Source organism: Miniopterus natalensis, chromosome 1 (assembly GCF_054644295.1).
Source record: "Miniopterus natalensis isolate mMinNat1 chromosome 1, mMinNat1.hap1, whole genome shotgun sequence".
Taxonomy (NCBI): domain Eukaryota; kingdom Metazoa; phylum Chordata; class Mammalia; order Chiroptera; family Miniopteridae; genus Miniopterus; species Miniopterus natalensis.
Genome location: NC_142081.1, coordinates 23245313 through 23258901, shown reverse-complemented (window position 1 = coordinate 23258901; position 13589 = coordinate 23245313). Strand labels below are relative to the sequence as shown.

The 13589-nt window shown below is 45.8% G+C and overlaps 1 protein-coding gene and 1 non-coding gene across 3 annotated transcripts in view; both read left to right on the top strand.

The window, feature by feature from the left end:
• The first annotated feature begins 5978 nt into the window (after positions 1-5978).
• LOC148094038 (U8 small nucleolar RNA) lies at positions 5979-6112 on the top strand. Its single transcript, XR_015716483.1, has one exon. It is a non-coding gene; the product is annotated as a U8 small nucleolar RNA (small nucleolar RNA).
• Positions 6113-12987: 6875 nt separating this feature from the next.
• Positions 12988-13589, top strand: part of PCNX1 (pecanex 1) — a 137258-nt gene continuing 136656 nt past the window's right edge. For both annotated transcript variants that reach the window (XM_087819432.1, XM_087819429.1), the window contains exon 1: positions 12988-13140. In XM_087819432.1, coding sequence (XP_087675558.1) covers positions 12988-13140 — 153 coding nt within the window. The remainder of the gene's footprint in view (positions 13141-13589) is intronic.

The following is a 13589-nucleotide window of genomic DNA, read 5'->3' as shown; positions in this document are numbered from 1 at the left end:
TCTATTAATGGTAATATTATTACTATGTCTGTAATATAGGCTATAGAAAAGTGTAAACACTATTATTAAGCAAATATAATATAAACATTCTTGAAGAAGTGCTGTACCACTTAGTGGGACTTAGTAGAAACACTTGAAATATGTTTGGGAGCCATTTTTACACAAATGAATGCTGTTGTGATTTTTGTCCCCCCTATCTCCCCAACCCCCAGGGGACACTCGGCAATGTCTGGATACATTTTTGCTTTTTATTTTGGGGGGCTGTTATACCACTGCTATTAGCATCCGGAAATGCTGCTAAACACCTTACAGTGCACAAGACAGCGTCACACAACAAAGAACTGTTCACCCCCAAATGTCAACCTGGCTGAGGTTAGGGACCCCTGGCCTATACTGACACTGAAATGATCAGCATGTTGGTAGAACTTGATATCTGACGCAGCTGATTCAATCACAGAAGAGGAAAACCAGTTGTTACTATCTCTCAGCCGTCCCTCTGCCCTCCAACTTTTGGGAGCCGGTTTCGCTCAGCTCCCCACTCCTCAGTGGAAAGTCACCCCCAACATTTCCTGTGGGCTTCCAGGTGGCTTTTGTGTTAGCAGCGGGCTGGCGATACTATTTGCTTTTTTCACTGCTACTGCCTGTTCCAAACTGTTGCTTTCAGCTCAGGCATCTGCTGCCCGCCTCCCAGGACCATTTGGCGCCAGGCTGGATACCATTCCTCTTTCTCCCTCGCTGCAAATCCTGCCCAAACACCTCTTCCATATGCTTATGGTGGGTTGCAAACTATTGCAACTATTGTGCTGTTGTTCAGGGTTATTTGTGAATGTCTCGTCTTCCTCACTATAAGAAATTTCTCCCTGGCCTGATCTTGCATGAGGTTTAGCTGTCCCACCCAGCTGCCAGAGTTCCTCACCCTCTCACATCTCACTCCTGCTGTCCCTTAAGCTGTCACCTGAATGGCCAGATGAAAACTCACAAATTCCTGTTTCTTTCTTATGTAAAGCAGTTTGGCCTTCTTTGTTTCACTCACTTCTTTCTTTGCCCTGGGTGGGGTGGGAGTGGTTTTACTCAAATAGGAACATCAAAGTTCCTATTTGTTCCTAGACAAACAACTGTAAGCAACACTACTGCCACCAACGCCCCCCCCCAAAAAAAAAAACCCATATCCCCTGGGATATATTATGGCACTGTTCTGGAAGGCAAAATTGTAAGTTCTTGTTTTACATAGAATTCTTTATGTAGAATTTTTACATAGAATTTTTTTTTCTTCCCAACAGACTGGGGAGAAACAATGTGATGTAGCTGTTAAGAGCCGTGGGCACTGAAATTGGACCATCTGGGATTTGAATCTTGGCTCCACCATCTATTATCTGAGTGACCTTGGGCAAGTTACTTAACCTCTCTGTTCCTTAGTTTCCTCACCATTACAATGGGTGGAAATACAGTACGTATCTCATAGAGCAGGTGTGAGAATTGTAAAAGGTAATACATTCTTTAAGGTGAAGTGCTCTCTAGTTCAGTGGCTGACACTTGGAAGCTCCTCAACAAATGGTGAGTGCTGATGATTGGGATATATAAAGAGGCTGTCCACATAAGAGCAAAAGCATGCAATGGGCACATTCCTATAGGGCGGGATGAGTGTGCTAAGCTATAGGGGTTCAGAGGAGACAAAGAGCTTCTGCCTTAAAGAACACCCAGTCTCCTGGGAAAATTGGAGAAGTGAACAAATAACCATAATGTGACTTGACAATGTGACAGCAGAAGGCTGTTTGTACTTGTCAAAGGATTTTTACTCAGCAGTGACCATGACACCCTGTTGCTCTGGGTAGATGTTAGTTTCTATCTCACAACAGAATCAGGGCATGACATTCTCCTTGCAGTGAAAGGGAGCTGAGTAGAGGGTCCCTGGGTATCTGCCCAAATCCAGCTGCCCAAATCCACAGCTTGAGGAACCAAGATGTGTCTTTGCTCTGTCTTTGCTGCTAGGCTCCCCTCTCCATGGGCAGCCTTGGAGGGGGCTTTATACCCCATGGTGAGCTGACTCTTGAGTAAGACCCTGGGGCTCAGCAGCCTCTCAGAGTGCACGCAGGAGCCAGAATTCTGTAGGAGATTCATCCTGCCATGTCTAAAAAGAGCCTACATTAATAATTAGAGCATTTTTAAGTGACAGTTTTAAGTGACTTAAATCACGTAAGCCATACGTTATTGCTTTTAATTGTTTATATCGTGAGTACATGCCCTGAGTAAGCATGTTTCCAAATAGCAATGATGATGAAAATACAACAATCATTATTCTTTGTCTAATTTCAATGCCTTTTACCTCACCATCTCCCCAACCTCCAAAATATATCATGGCCTAGGGTAAGTTACAAAAACTTTGTGAGTTATTGTCTTGCTTATTAAAGGAAATGAAAACTTAGATTTTTAATCATTTCTAGAGAATATTGGCAATATCTTGAGAGTCACAAAACAAGAAGGGGGATCACCATGAAATAGCATAACATTAAAGTCAATCAAATGGGGGGGGAGTTAAAGTTCAATTTATTTTTTGTACCTGACCAGGATAAATTCCAAGTAGACATATTAAAATGTATAAAATGCAACCACCTTCTCTTGTAGAGGAAACTAAAAGACAGTTGCTCACCTTTGAGTGGGGAAGGCATTTCTAGTTATGACATTAAGCCCAGAACCATGAAAGAAAAGATTGATATATTCAATCTCATAACATTAAATTTTCTGCATGAGAAAGACCATGAGCAAAGCTGAAAGACAAATGACAAACTGGATGGAAATATTTGCAGCTCTATTACAGACCAAAGACCAATTTCCCTTAACATATGAGCTCCTACATATCAGAAAGGAAAAGACCAGCAGAGCACTAGAAACATGGGCAGAGAATGTGAACAGGCCTAGGAAAAGGAGGCACAAATGGCCCCAGGCACAGGAGAGTAGCTAAGCCTCATTCACAATAGAAAAAATATCAAGTTCAAATTACACTGAGATATTAAATCTTGATGATCAAATTAACAAAGACCCAGAAGTCTGATCACATGCTCTCTAGACGGGGGTGTTCTGAGACAGGCACTTTCAAACCCTGCCAGTGGGAGTACGAGTTGGTGCAACAGCCAGGAAGAGTAACTTGGCATTAAATCCACTTTTAGGAATTTAGGCTTCAGATATTCCCCAAATGTACATAATAAAATATATATAATATTATTCAGTACAGCAGTGTTGTTAGAGCAAGACAGTACTAGCCACCTAAATGCCCGTCCACGGGCGTTAAATAAATTGTGGCATATCCTTACGGTATAATATGATGCAGTGAAAAGAAAAACAATGATGAAGCTCTTTGTGTACTGATATAATAATCACCAGTACATATTGTTAAGTGAAAAAGTAAGGTGCATAGTGTGTGTACAGCATGCTATGCTTCTGTACAAAGAGAGAGTGTGTATGTATACGCATGTAATTTTTTCCCTTGTATGTACATAAACTATCTCTGTTTGGCTGGGGTCAGCAGTGGAAGGAATGTTTCACCGTATGTCCTTTTTTTGTAGTTTCTTTTAATGTTGAACTGTGTGAAGGTATCACCTATTAAAACTTAAAAAGATGTAATAATAGTAATGTCAAAAATTGTAACTAAATAAATTAATTTAATTAAATGACTGAGTTTCTAAGCTCATGTATGGTTGTCTGTTCAATCTCTATTCCTCCTCTATGTTTCTTAATATAATTCTGTTTTATTTAGGGATCTGCCCCTTCCCACGTCCCCCCTGTGTCCCAGTCCACATCTGGGACTTCCCAGTCTAAGGGTAATTCTATCCAACCGGCCAATAATTCGCTCAGGAACCTTGGCCAGAATCAGTGTGTGGCATTGACCCGAGAACAGGGGTTGACTCAAGAATAGGCATGTGACCAAAAATATGCTAGAGGTTCCTAGGAAAGAAATTTCCTTGCTCTTAGGTGAACTTCACCCAAATTGATGGCAACTCCATGTGAAACCAGTAACTGCTTCTTCCATGAAGGAAGAAGCCCAAGGTCAAAGCCAACACCCAAAGGAGGCCATCTCAGGGCATTACCAAGGAATAGATCCAGAGCCACTAAGTTAAACCGCCCCTGAAGCCTCCCCTATTTCCCAGACTTGCAGTTACATAAAGCAATACTTGTCCATATTGTTGACGTGAGTTTGAATTGAATTTTCTGTTCCTTGAAGCCCAAGGCTAATACCCATGTCGCACAGAGAAATACGTTTCCAAGAATCTAAGTGAAACACATGGGCAAGTCAGAAGGAAAAATTGCCTCCTGAAGTTTCTCAGACTTAGCCAACTGCCAAGGCACATGGCATGTGTTGACACAAAAAACTTTCCGAATCGGGCTCTGAACTCCAGTTAGAACATGGTACAGAGGCAGTTGGGAGGAGGGCTGGAGAGAATGAGAAGATGCCAAACATCGATCGTGGTTGGGACTGGGTAGGGGGCCCACTGGGTTCTCTTCTATATTTTCTCAGATAAAAAATGTGAATGTGATACTTTCATGATGAAAAACTAAATACCAGCCAAAAAGGCCACTTGGAAGCAGAATGGGAAAGAGGCTGGGCCAAGCAAACCACCAAGTTAATGTCGGGTTTTCAAAATACAAGCCTGAAGGCTAAATAAATAAATGCTTACAACAAAGCTCTTCATAAATTAGAGAGTAGGAAGCTTAAGAACTCCCATTAGGCTAGTAGGAGTGAGGAACTGAAGACAAACACAGAGAACCCAAGAAGCAACGTTAGATCACAGCTGTAATATTTAAAGCAGAGCTTATTTTTCTGTTCTTGAGACGACGATTTTCACAAATACTTTTGAGGCGTCCTATTTCTAATCCCCCCTCACGTGGCATTTGTTTTCGTTTGCTGGTAATTTCCACAGGCTGAGGGGCACTTCAGGGGTCAGGTTAGGAGACTTGAGCATCTTCTGGACAAGGAGAATCCTGGAAGTGCAGGTAGAGTCCCCCCCACCTCTATTGATCCATTGATAACCTTTATGGAGACAGAAGAAGAGGGCTTATAAAGGAGACCTGAGTCAAGGGTGATCAGGGAAGTAAGAGGAAACCAGGGAGAGGGATCCATAATCCAGAAGCAAAGCGATGAAATCGGACAGGGCCTGGAAAGTGCCTGTCGGACTCGGCACCTAGGAAATCACTGGCGACGTGGGCAAGAGCAGCGATGAGAGCTGAGTTCAAGGAGCATCCTTTCGCTCTGAAGAAGCCTGGCTGTGAAGGATACGAGAAAGAGGGTGGAAGCTGGAGGACACAGAGGGCTTGGGGGTCAGAGTGTCTGTTTATGGGCCCGGGGAAAGTGCCAGTAGAAAAAGAACACCACGGTGCCCATGGGACCAAGGTTAATAAATTCAGTCTGACTTAGAGACGGCCGGAGATGGGGTGCAGAGAACAGGTGGAGTGACTCCTTCGGCAGAACACCTTTTGCCCAGGAGGAGAAGAGAAAGGAAAGGAAAGATGGATGCACGTATAGGTATATTGACAAGTAGGAGGGCAGGCAACTGAGGGAATGCAGTCTGAAATCCTGTATTTCCTTTGTGCTATGGGAGTGAGGGTGCTGTAGGTGTCTTGAGAACACTGGTGAGATTTTAAGTCATTAAGCGGATGCTACGGGACCCTAAGAGCTGTCAGGAAGAATCCAGGCAGCAGCTGAGGTTAGAACCTGGAAAGTTAGCCTGTGTGCCAGGGGCAGAAAAAGCAGGCCCGTCTGGAGTTATGGTTTTGGCTTATGGCAAAGTCAAGAGGCAAAGGAGTGAAAGGGCACTAGCCACGGAATGACTGAATTGCAAAACCATGTGACTTAAACTAGATAAGGAATTGAGGAGAGGAGAATGGTGGTGGTGGTGGTGGAGGGGTCAGGAGAAAGAAAAGACATAAAAAATAAAAAGATCAGGAATGATAGTTCTCAACACTGGTTTGTAAGAAACAAGGGAGCGTCGTCAGGTAGGATAATCCTTACCTGTTCCTCCGTTCGGAGGGCAGATTGGAACATGAGGATTGGAGTTCACATGATTTGTGATTAGTGTTTCTGCATAATCAGGACTTGCAACATCCTGCTTGCCAAAAAGAAAAAAGAAAAGAGAAAAAGAAAGAAACTAGGGAGCTTGTTAAAAATGCAGCTCTCTGGGCCTCTGGTGAGAGATTTCAATTAAGTCTTGAGTAGAACCTAGGGGTCTCCATTGTGTGTTTTCTGAAATATGTTTTTATTGATTTTAGAGAGAAGAAGGGAGAGGGAGAGAAACGTCAGTGATGAGAGAGTCGTCATTGGCTGGCTGCCTCCTGCACGCCCCCTACTGGGGACTGAGCCAACAGCCCTGGCATGTGCCCTGATGACCAGGAATAGAACTGTGATCTCCTGGTTCATGGGTTGATGCTCAACCACTGAGCCACGCTGGCCAGGTTCCATTGTTTTTCCAAGTTATTGACTACTTTTTAAAAATGGGAGTAGTGTGTGCATGACATGAATTCAGAAAGTACAAAAATCTTTCTCTCACCCACCACTGACATTTTCTCCGATGTCTTGTTAGGAACATTCAATACATAATCACATAAGTATATATATTTTGATTTAAGTATATCTTTATTGATTTCAGAGAAAGGAAAGGAGAGGGAGAGAGAGATAGAAACATCAATGATGAGAGAGTCATTGATCAAGCCTGCAACCCGGGCATGTGCCCTGACTGGGAATCGAACCCCGATCGCCTGGATCCCAGGTTGACACTCAACCGCTGAGCCTCACCTGGCTGGGCTAAATATATTTTTTTTAAATGCAAACAATAGCCCATTGTACACGCTGTTCTACACTCCCCCCCCACACACACACTTAACCGTCATTCTTAAAGACCAGTTCATATCAGTTCATTGGAATCTATTTCAATATTCTATTGGCTACTTGAAATTCTATTTTTAATACCCAAGATGGAAAACAACGGGTGTTTATATTAATTCTCTAATTCAGGGATTCTCAACAGAGAAGGAGTTTTTCAATACCCTATGTATAGCTGTACTATAACCTGCAATTCTATGTTTTTAATAGATGGTTGGGATTTGGGTGGCTCGTGGACGAGACATTGAAAGAAACACTTGCCACAGGATTTGAGGGCATAATGAGTTTAAAAGATGGAAATACTTAGAGTGAGAAAACTGGAATGACAGAGAGGTTTTACTTTGCATCATGATCTCTACTGATTTTTTGCGAGATTTTATCCTGAATTTGTCACTTTGCTAGGTGAATACACAAAATATACTATTTGTGCAATTAGAAAGTCACCATGTATATTAATAGCTGTGGAATCCTGTTGACAACAGGCAAAGCAAAAAGCAAAAATAAAAACCAAAGCCAACCGAACCAAACCAACCAAATAAACAAAACTAGTAAAAACTACATTCTCATGTGCTGTCAAGGTTTCCATAAAGAAAGCTGTGAAAATGTCTCCAAGGGAAACGTCTTTTTATTACATCATTGGAATGTTCATTTTGCCATGAGAAAAAAGCTCCAGCTATGCAGCGAGTCTGCAACACTGAATTCCCCTGGATTCTTCAGTTCTGCTTGGATTTCTTGATTTGAGGCTAGGACTAATCTAGAAAGTAACAGATTGTAGATTGAAACACGGGTTTATGTGATTCCACACACCATGATCTTTCCATTACCAAACTCTCTTTCCCACCAAGGAATGTTCTTGACGCTCCTTACTAGAGAAGCCAGACATCCAGCCTCTAGTGGTGACAACTGCCTCACTTCTGCACAACTCCAGGCAGGTCCTCCAAACGACACTGGTAACTACTAATTGGGGGAGCTCTTCTGAGAATCACCTAGCTGTGTCAGTTGGCCTAATAGGTCCTGCTGGAATTATGCCACCCTCCCTGGCTGAAACAGAAAAGTAAACAAGCTTTTTACTACAGTCTAGCTAAGCACATCAGATATCTGACATAGAAGAATCCTTTAAAGTCAAAAGATGGGAAATAATGGGTGTGTATATTGTTCCTAATTTAGGGATTCCCCCAATTTGGGGAGTTCTGCAATATTCTATATAGTTCCTGTTTCCTTGTATTGCCCTACCCCCAAAGTGTTGCAATGAGTTTAAGAAAAGTGAATTGAGATATATAACAGAAGATGACACAAAACCATAGTGAGACTTACTGAATCAGTGTCAGTTAAAAGATGTTCTAAAGTACTCATCACATGGAATTGAAGTTTTAAAAAAATAGATTGAGTCGAGATTTCCAAGAAGGATGAGCTGCTTTAGTTTTTTTTCATTTAGCTTCACATCCAGATACTGGTATTTTGTAGTTATGTTATGTAAGATTTGGAAAGCCCCCCTCTCTACCTTTGACATTAATTTTCCTGATGTGATATAAAGTGGTATATAGTGAATGACTAAAAAGAGAGTCTGGGAAGAGTTTTAGGGCCTTTCCTTTCTCTTCCAAATATCTTCATCTTTATTCCACACTTTTTTAGGATGTTGAGGAGTTACCAAATGAAAGCCAAAATAGATTGAAATCTTTAATTTAAAAATCTTGTTTACAGCTGGGTGTGACTCAGTAAAGTGGATTAAAAAAAAAAAAAAGTCATTGCTTTCTGTATTGCTTTAATTTTTCAACTTACATTGACTGTCAGTTGATAGGACCTGCTTTCTGCTAGGCATTGCACAACAGGCTAAGTGCCTTGCCCTCAAGAAATGTAGTTTAGTTGGGGGATAGAAAGTAGCACACATTGAAGTGCTAAATAAATGGAACATAGGAGTGCTCTAGGCTACTTAAAAAAGAGATGAATGGGTTTGGAGTAGTCATAGCAGATTTTAGGAGGCAGGTAGAGAAGCAAGGTTTTCTCAGTAAGGCAAATGGCATAAGAGCATAGAGGCAGAAATTAATAAATGGATGGGCTGGCAAATGGATAAAAGGGTATGCTGATATTCACCAGTCAAAGGGGGCTGGTGGTGAGGAGTAACATGAGCTAAGTTAGAGAAAACAGTGATTCAGGTCGTGGGAACTGAATGCCTGGCTAAGGAATATGATTTTTAGTACCATTAGCAACAGAATAGAATTGAAACCTTCTGAGAAAGGAAGGGGCACTGGAAAAGTGCGTTAGAGAGATTAATTTGTTGGTGGAATGTAGCATGGTTTTGCAGAGATTCAACAGAAGGCTACTTGGGTTGAGCTGATGAGGGCATCCAGGAGAATGGTTGCTCTGGCAACGTAAAGGGAAGATTGAACAGGAAAAAGACGGTAGGAAACCAGACAATGGGAGTGTATATGAGGTTTCAGGTCTGAGTGAGTTGGAACGTGTCAGTTTCACTGAGACAAATAAGAAAGGTTGGTCTGGGGTGGGGTAGGGGAGACATGGCAACCTGCTGCGTTTAGGTTGTTGGCAGAACACCTGGGCTGTGATGTCTAAAGTAGATCATTCCTGCCACATAAACTGAGCAGAGCTGCAGTTGGTACACCTCTGCTCCAAGGTGGGCTTGGGTAGGGGTTATTAAAAGGTTTTGCTCACTCAGCTTTGTCCCTTTTAGGCAGGAGAGAGCATCTGCTGTCAGAGCATTCACAGCCCTCAAGGGGCTTATAAACTAGTCAGGAAGTATAATTTTAATAGAATTAGCTGAGAGAGGAGCAAATGTCAGGTGGTGGTTTGCTAGTATGTCATGGCTGCTCACTCACATGCTAAGCATAACGCCGTTAATGGCTTTTATGCATGGCTAAGGAGGCTGACACTTAGCAAATTAGGTTCCTTAACTTTTGTCCCCCTCTTATAATTTATGGGTATGATAGAATATGTTACTTTGGGCAAAACATTTAACCCCTTTGGGCCTTGGTTTCCTGTTTATAAATAGGAAGCTTGTAGTGGCAGCATTCATAAACATTTTGAAAGCTACAGATAAAAAGCTCTGTAGGATTCTCTCTCCTCCCACTCCCACCCCAACTACTGAGTCAGACTTTCCGAAAGGTCATCCATTTCATTGAATTCTTTCAATTGCTAACTCCCTAAGCCAGTTAATTAGCATTTTTCTAAAATGCTTTCACCGGCCCAGAGCTGCAAGATGTAGTCTATAACTACCTTTTTAGCCTTCTGGGCCTGCCCATCTCGTGGACCCCTTTTTATTCAGTGGCTGGTGCCGTGTGACTCCCCTCTCTAAGTTCTTGGATCAGTTCCAGCCATACTGGAAGGAATTAAGAGTTCTACATTAACACGCTGGGACCTCAACATAAGGCAGCCATGATCAGTGTGAAATTCAGTCTCAGTTCTACGTATGAAGATCCTGCTTTGTTTCTAAGTCTCACTCTACCAGGTCTGGCCTTTGGATACTTGTTTTATTACCCTGAGCCCAAGTCCTTGCCCCTGAAACTTGCCCAGTACATCATCTCAAGGACCTGAATTCTATTTGTTTTCATCAATTCCTCATAGAGAGAGGAATCCTGACCTGGGATCCAGCACCGAGGCTGGGGCCTTGCTATAAGCAACACATTTTCTTAATGCCTGCCATGATTTTGCAATTTTTGTCTGCTCCTGGATTTCCCGAGGTTGTGTTCCAGCTGCCCATTGGCTTACAACACTCTTATTCTCTGTGTTGAGCCAGCCTGATGCTGGCTTCCTTCCTGGCTCTGCCTGTTCCATACTCTCCAGATACTGTCTTCTGGCTGCAAGCTCATCCCACTAGTGGGGCTTGCCTCCAATGCCATGGATGTATATACTTCTTCCAGTCCACCTCACTCCTATTAGTTAATCCTTCCATCCTAAACTCCAGCAGATATTTACTGGTGTGGAAACCGATGTGGTATTGGAATTTTATCCTGTTTACATCTTTCTTTGTGTCGGAAAGCTTGGGATCAGTTCCAAAATCGGCTCAGAGAGCTTTCCTGTCTGCTTTGCAAGGAACAAATGAACACTTGACAATACCCTGTGTCTAAGACCAAGCCTCAAGGCAACTGTTGTTGTTGTAAACTTGCATTATTTTATCTTAATTTTGCTTTTAGACATACTAATATATTTAAAAATATATTTTGGCCAGTGTCTGTTCATATCTCTCAATTTCAAGGTATCTTGTTGGAACTTGATGGCTTTGTGATTATAAGGACACAATCAAGGCTGGGGGTGGTGTCCTATAGAGGTAGTTTCAACCTTTAAGGTAGTTAGAATCTTCTGGAGGGATGTTAAAATAAATGGCGGGGCCCCAAGACCAGAGTTCTCTGGAGTAGCGCCTGAGAATTTACATTTCTAACAAGTTCTCAGGTGATGTTGACACAGCTGGTTCTGGGACTACACTTTGAGAACAATTGGTCCTACATTTAAATTGGCCACAGGTAACCAGAAGCTGCTGAGCAGTTATTCATCAGTTCTAACTCTTACCTGATTGGATAAGATAGTGCTGAGAAATAGACTTCCAAAGTTCAGTCCATGCCGTAGGATGACTGCTGGTGTCAGAAGTCTCGGCAACCTATGACCTAGAGAATGTGGGCAATCTTCGTTTCTTTGAGCTTCGGTTTTCTCATCCATAAAATAAGGGTGGCCTCTATGCTGCCCTCACTCGAGTGTTGTGAAGGTCAAATGAAATGGGCGTGAAAACGTTTGAACTGTGAAGTGGAATGGCATTGGGAGGTGCTGCAATGGTTATTCGATACTGTTCTTAAAACCTCACCAGCTTCTTCTGGCTCTCTTGCTTTTCTCAATTAGTTATAGCAACTTTAATAGAAAAGAGTACTTTTATTGCTATCATAAACTCCAACTTCAAACTTTAAAAAAATTTCATTCAGTGAGATCAGACATGCCTTATAAACATTACGCAGAGCCAAGAATGACTGTCTTTACAGCTATAAACAGAGAAGTACAAGACCCTACTGTGACTTGGGGTGCAATCCCAGATAATGGTTCATCCCTGTTTAGATTGGCTCATTAATAAAAACGGTTACAAGTTACAGCATGTTAAAAAATAAAATCACCGCGCACAATGATAAACCCGTCCGTACGTTTACATCTCTTGTAACTGCTATTAATTTGTGTGTCTTTGGAAGTGGGGAGCCCTCCCAATACTTGCCGTGGCTGTTTTTCTCACCCCCAGGGCTCCCAGTCCACTTCAAGGGCCAACACAGTTCTCGCTCAATTGGGTGCGTTTGTGATCTTTCAACAGAGCCACCCGCTGCACCCAGTCCTCCCAGGCCTTCAAGGAGCACCTCAGACGTCAGCCTCACTGTCCTAGGCCTTTCACAAACACCTTAAAACGTCAGCCTGGGTGCTGACAAGGCCCTGCAGACACGGTTTCGGACACTGGGAGGTCAGGTTCAGGGGCTGATCAATGAACTTGTCAGGCTCGTTGGCCGGGAGAGGAATGGGGTGCCCTAGAGCCCCTGCGCCGGTCCCGGCAGCCCCGCCCCGCCCCGCCCCGCCCCGCGCCCCCCGCCCGCGCCCGCGCCCGCGCGCGCTTCCCCGGGGCGCCGGCAGGAGGTGCTCGCGGCCCCGCGGCGCAGCGCGCACCCGCGCCGGGCGGGCAGGGGGCGGAGGGAGGGGAGGGGAGGGGAGGAGCTGGAGGGGGCGCGGCCTGCTGCCCGTCCCTCCCGGGCGCCCGGCCTCCCTCTCCGCCGGGCCCAGGGCTGGCGGCCGGCGGGGGTCGCGGCGGCGGCGGCGGCGGCGCTGGCGGGCCGCGGGCGGCGGGGGCCCGGCCCCGGCTCCGGGTGTTAGGAGACAAGATGGCGGCGGCGCTCTGGAGGCCGGTCTCCTCCTCTCCTTCGCTCTCCTCCGCCCCGCCGCTCGCCGCCTCCTCCTCGGTCTCCTCCTCCTCGTTCGCTGCCTCCTCCTCCTCCTGCTGCCGCAGCCCTAGCGAGCGCCGAGGCGCCGGCCCGCTCTCCCGGAGCTCCGGAGGAGGATAGACGGGGCAGCTGCGGGCTCCGGCGACCGAGGCAGAGCTGGGGCCGGGCCGGGGGCGGCGGCGGCGGCGGCGGCGGCGCCGGGTGGGGATGGGGTCGCAGACGCTGCAGATCCTCCGGCAGGGGGTGTGGGCCGCGCTCAGCGGGGGCTGGTACTACGACCCGCACCAGGCCACCTTCGTAAACGCGCTGCACCTCTACCTGTGGCTCTTTCTGCTCGGCCTGCCCTTCACCCTCTACATGGTGAGTGTGGGGGCGGGGAGGCGGCGGCCGCTTCCCCCTCCCGCTGGCGGGGACGCGCCGGGTTCCCGGCGTCCGCCGGGCAGTCGCGCCCGCCTGGCCCGCGGCCGGGGTTGCGCCCTCTTCCCCTTCCCGGGGCGTGCGCCGCGCCCTCCGCGCCCGCGGCCCCGCTCGCTGTCATGCTCCCCTCCCCCCCCCGCTCTCCTCCCTAGGGGTTCCCCTACTCCTGTGATGACAGCAGAAACGAAACGGCAGCCTCCACCTCTAGCCCCCGCGCGCCCGCCGGTGCGCTGGGAACCCTAGCTTCCTAGGCCCCTTCTTGGGGGGTCCTGCACCCGCAGCCTCTCCAGCCTTTCTGAGTGGGGCTCCCCGCCCTCAGCGCTTCGTGGTAGGCGCTGAGCTTTCTGCCCCGGAGGGGATGCCGCATTCCTGCCTGGCACGCGCGCCTGTTT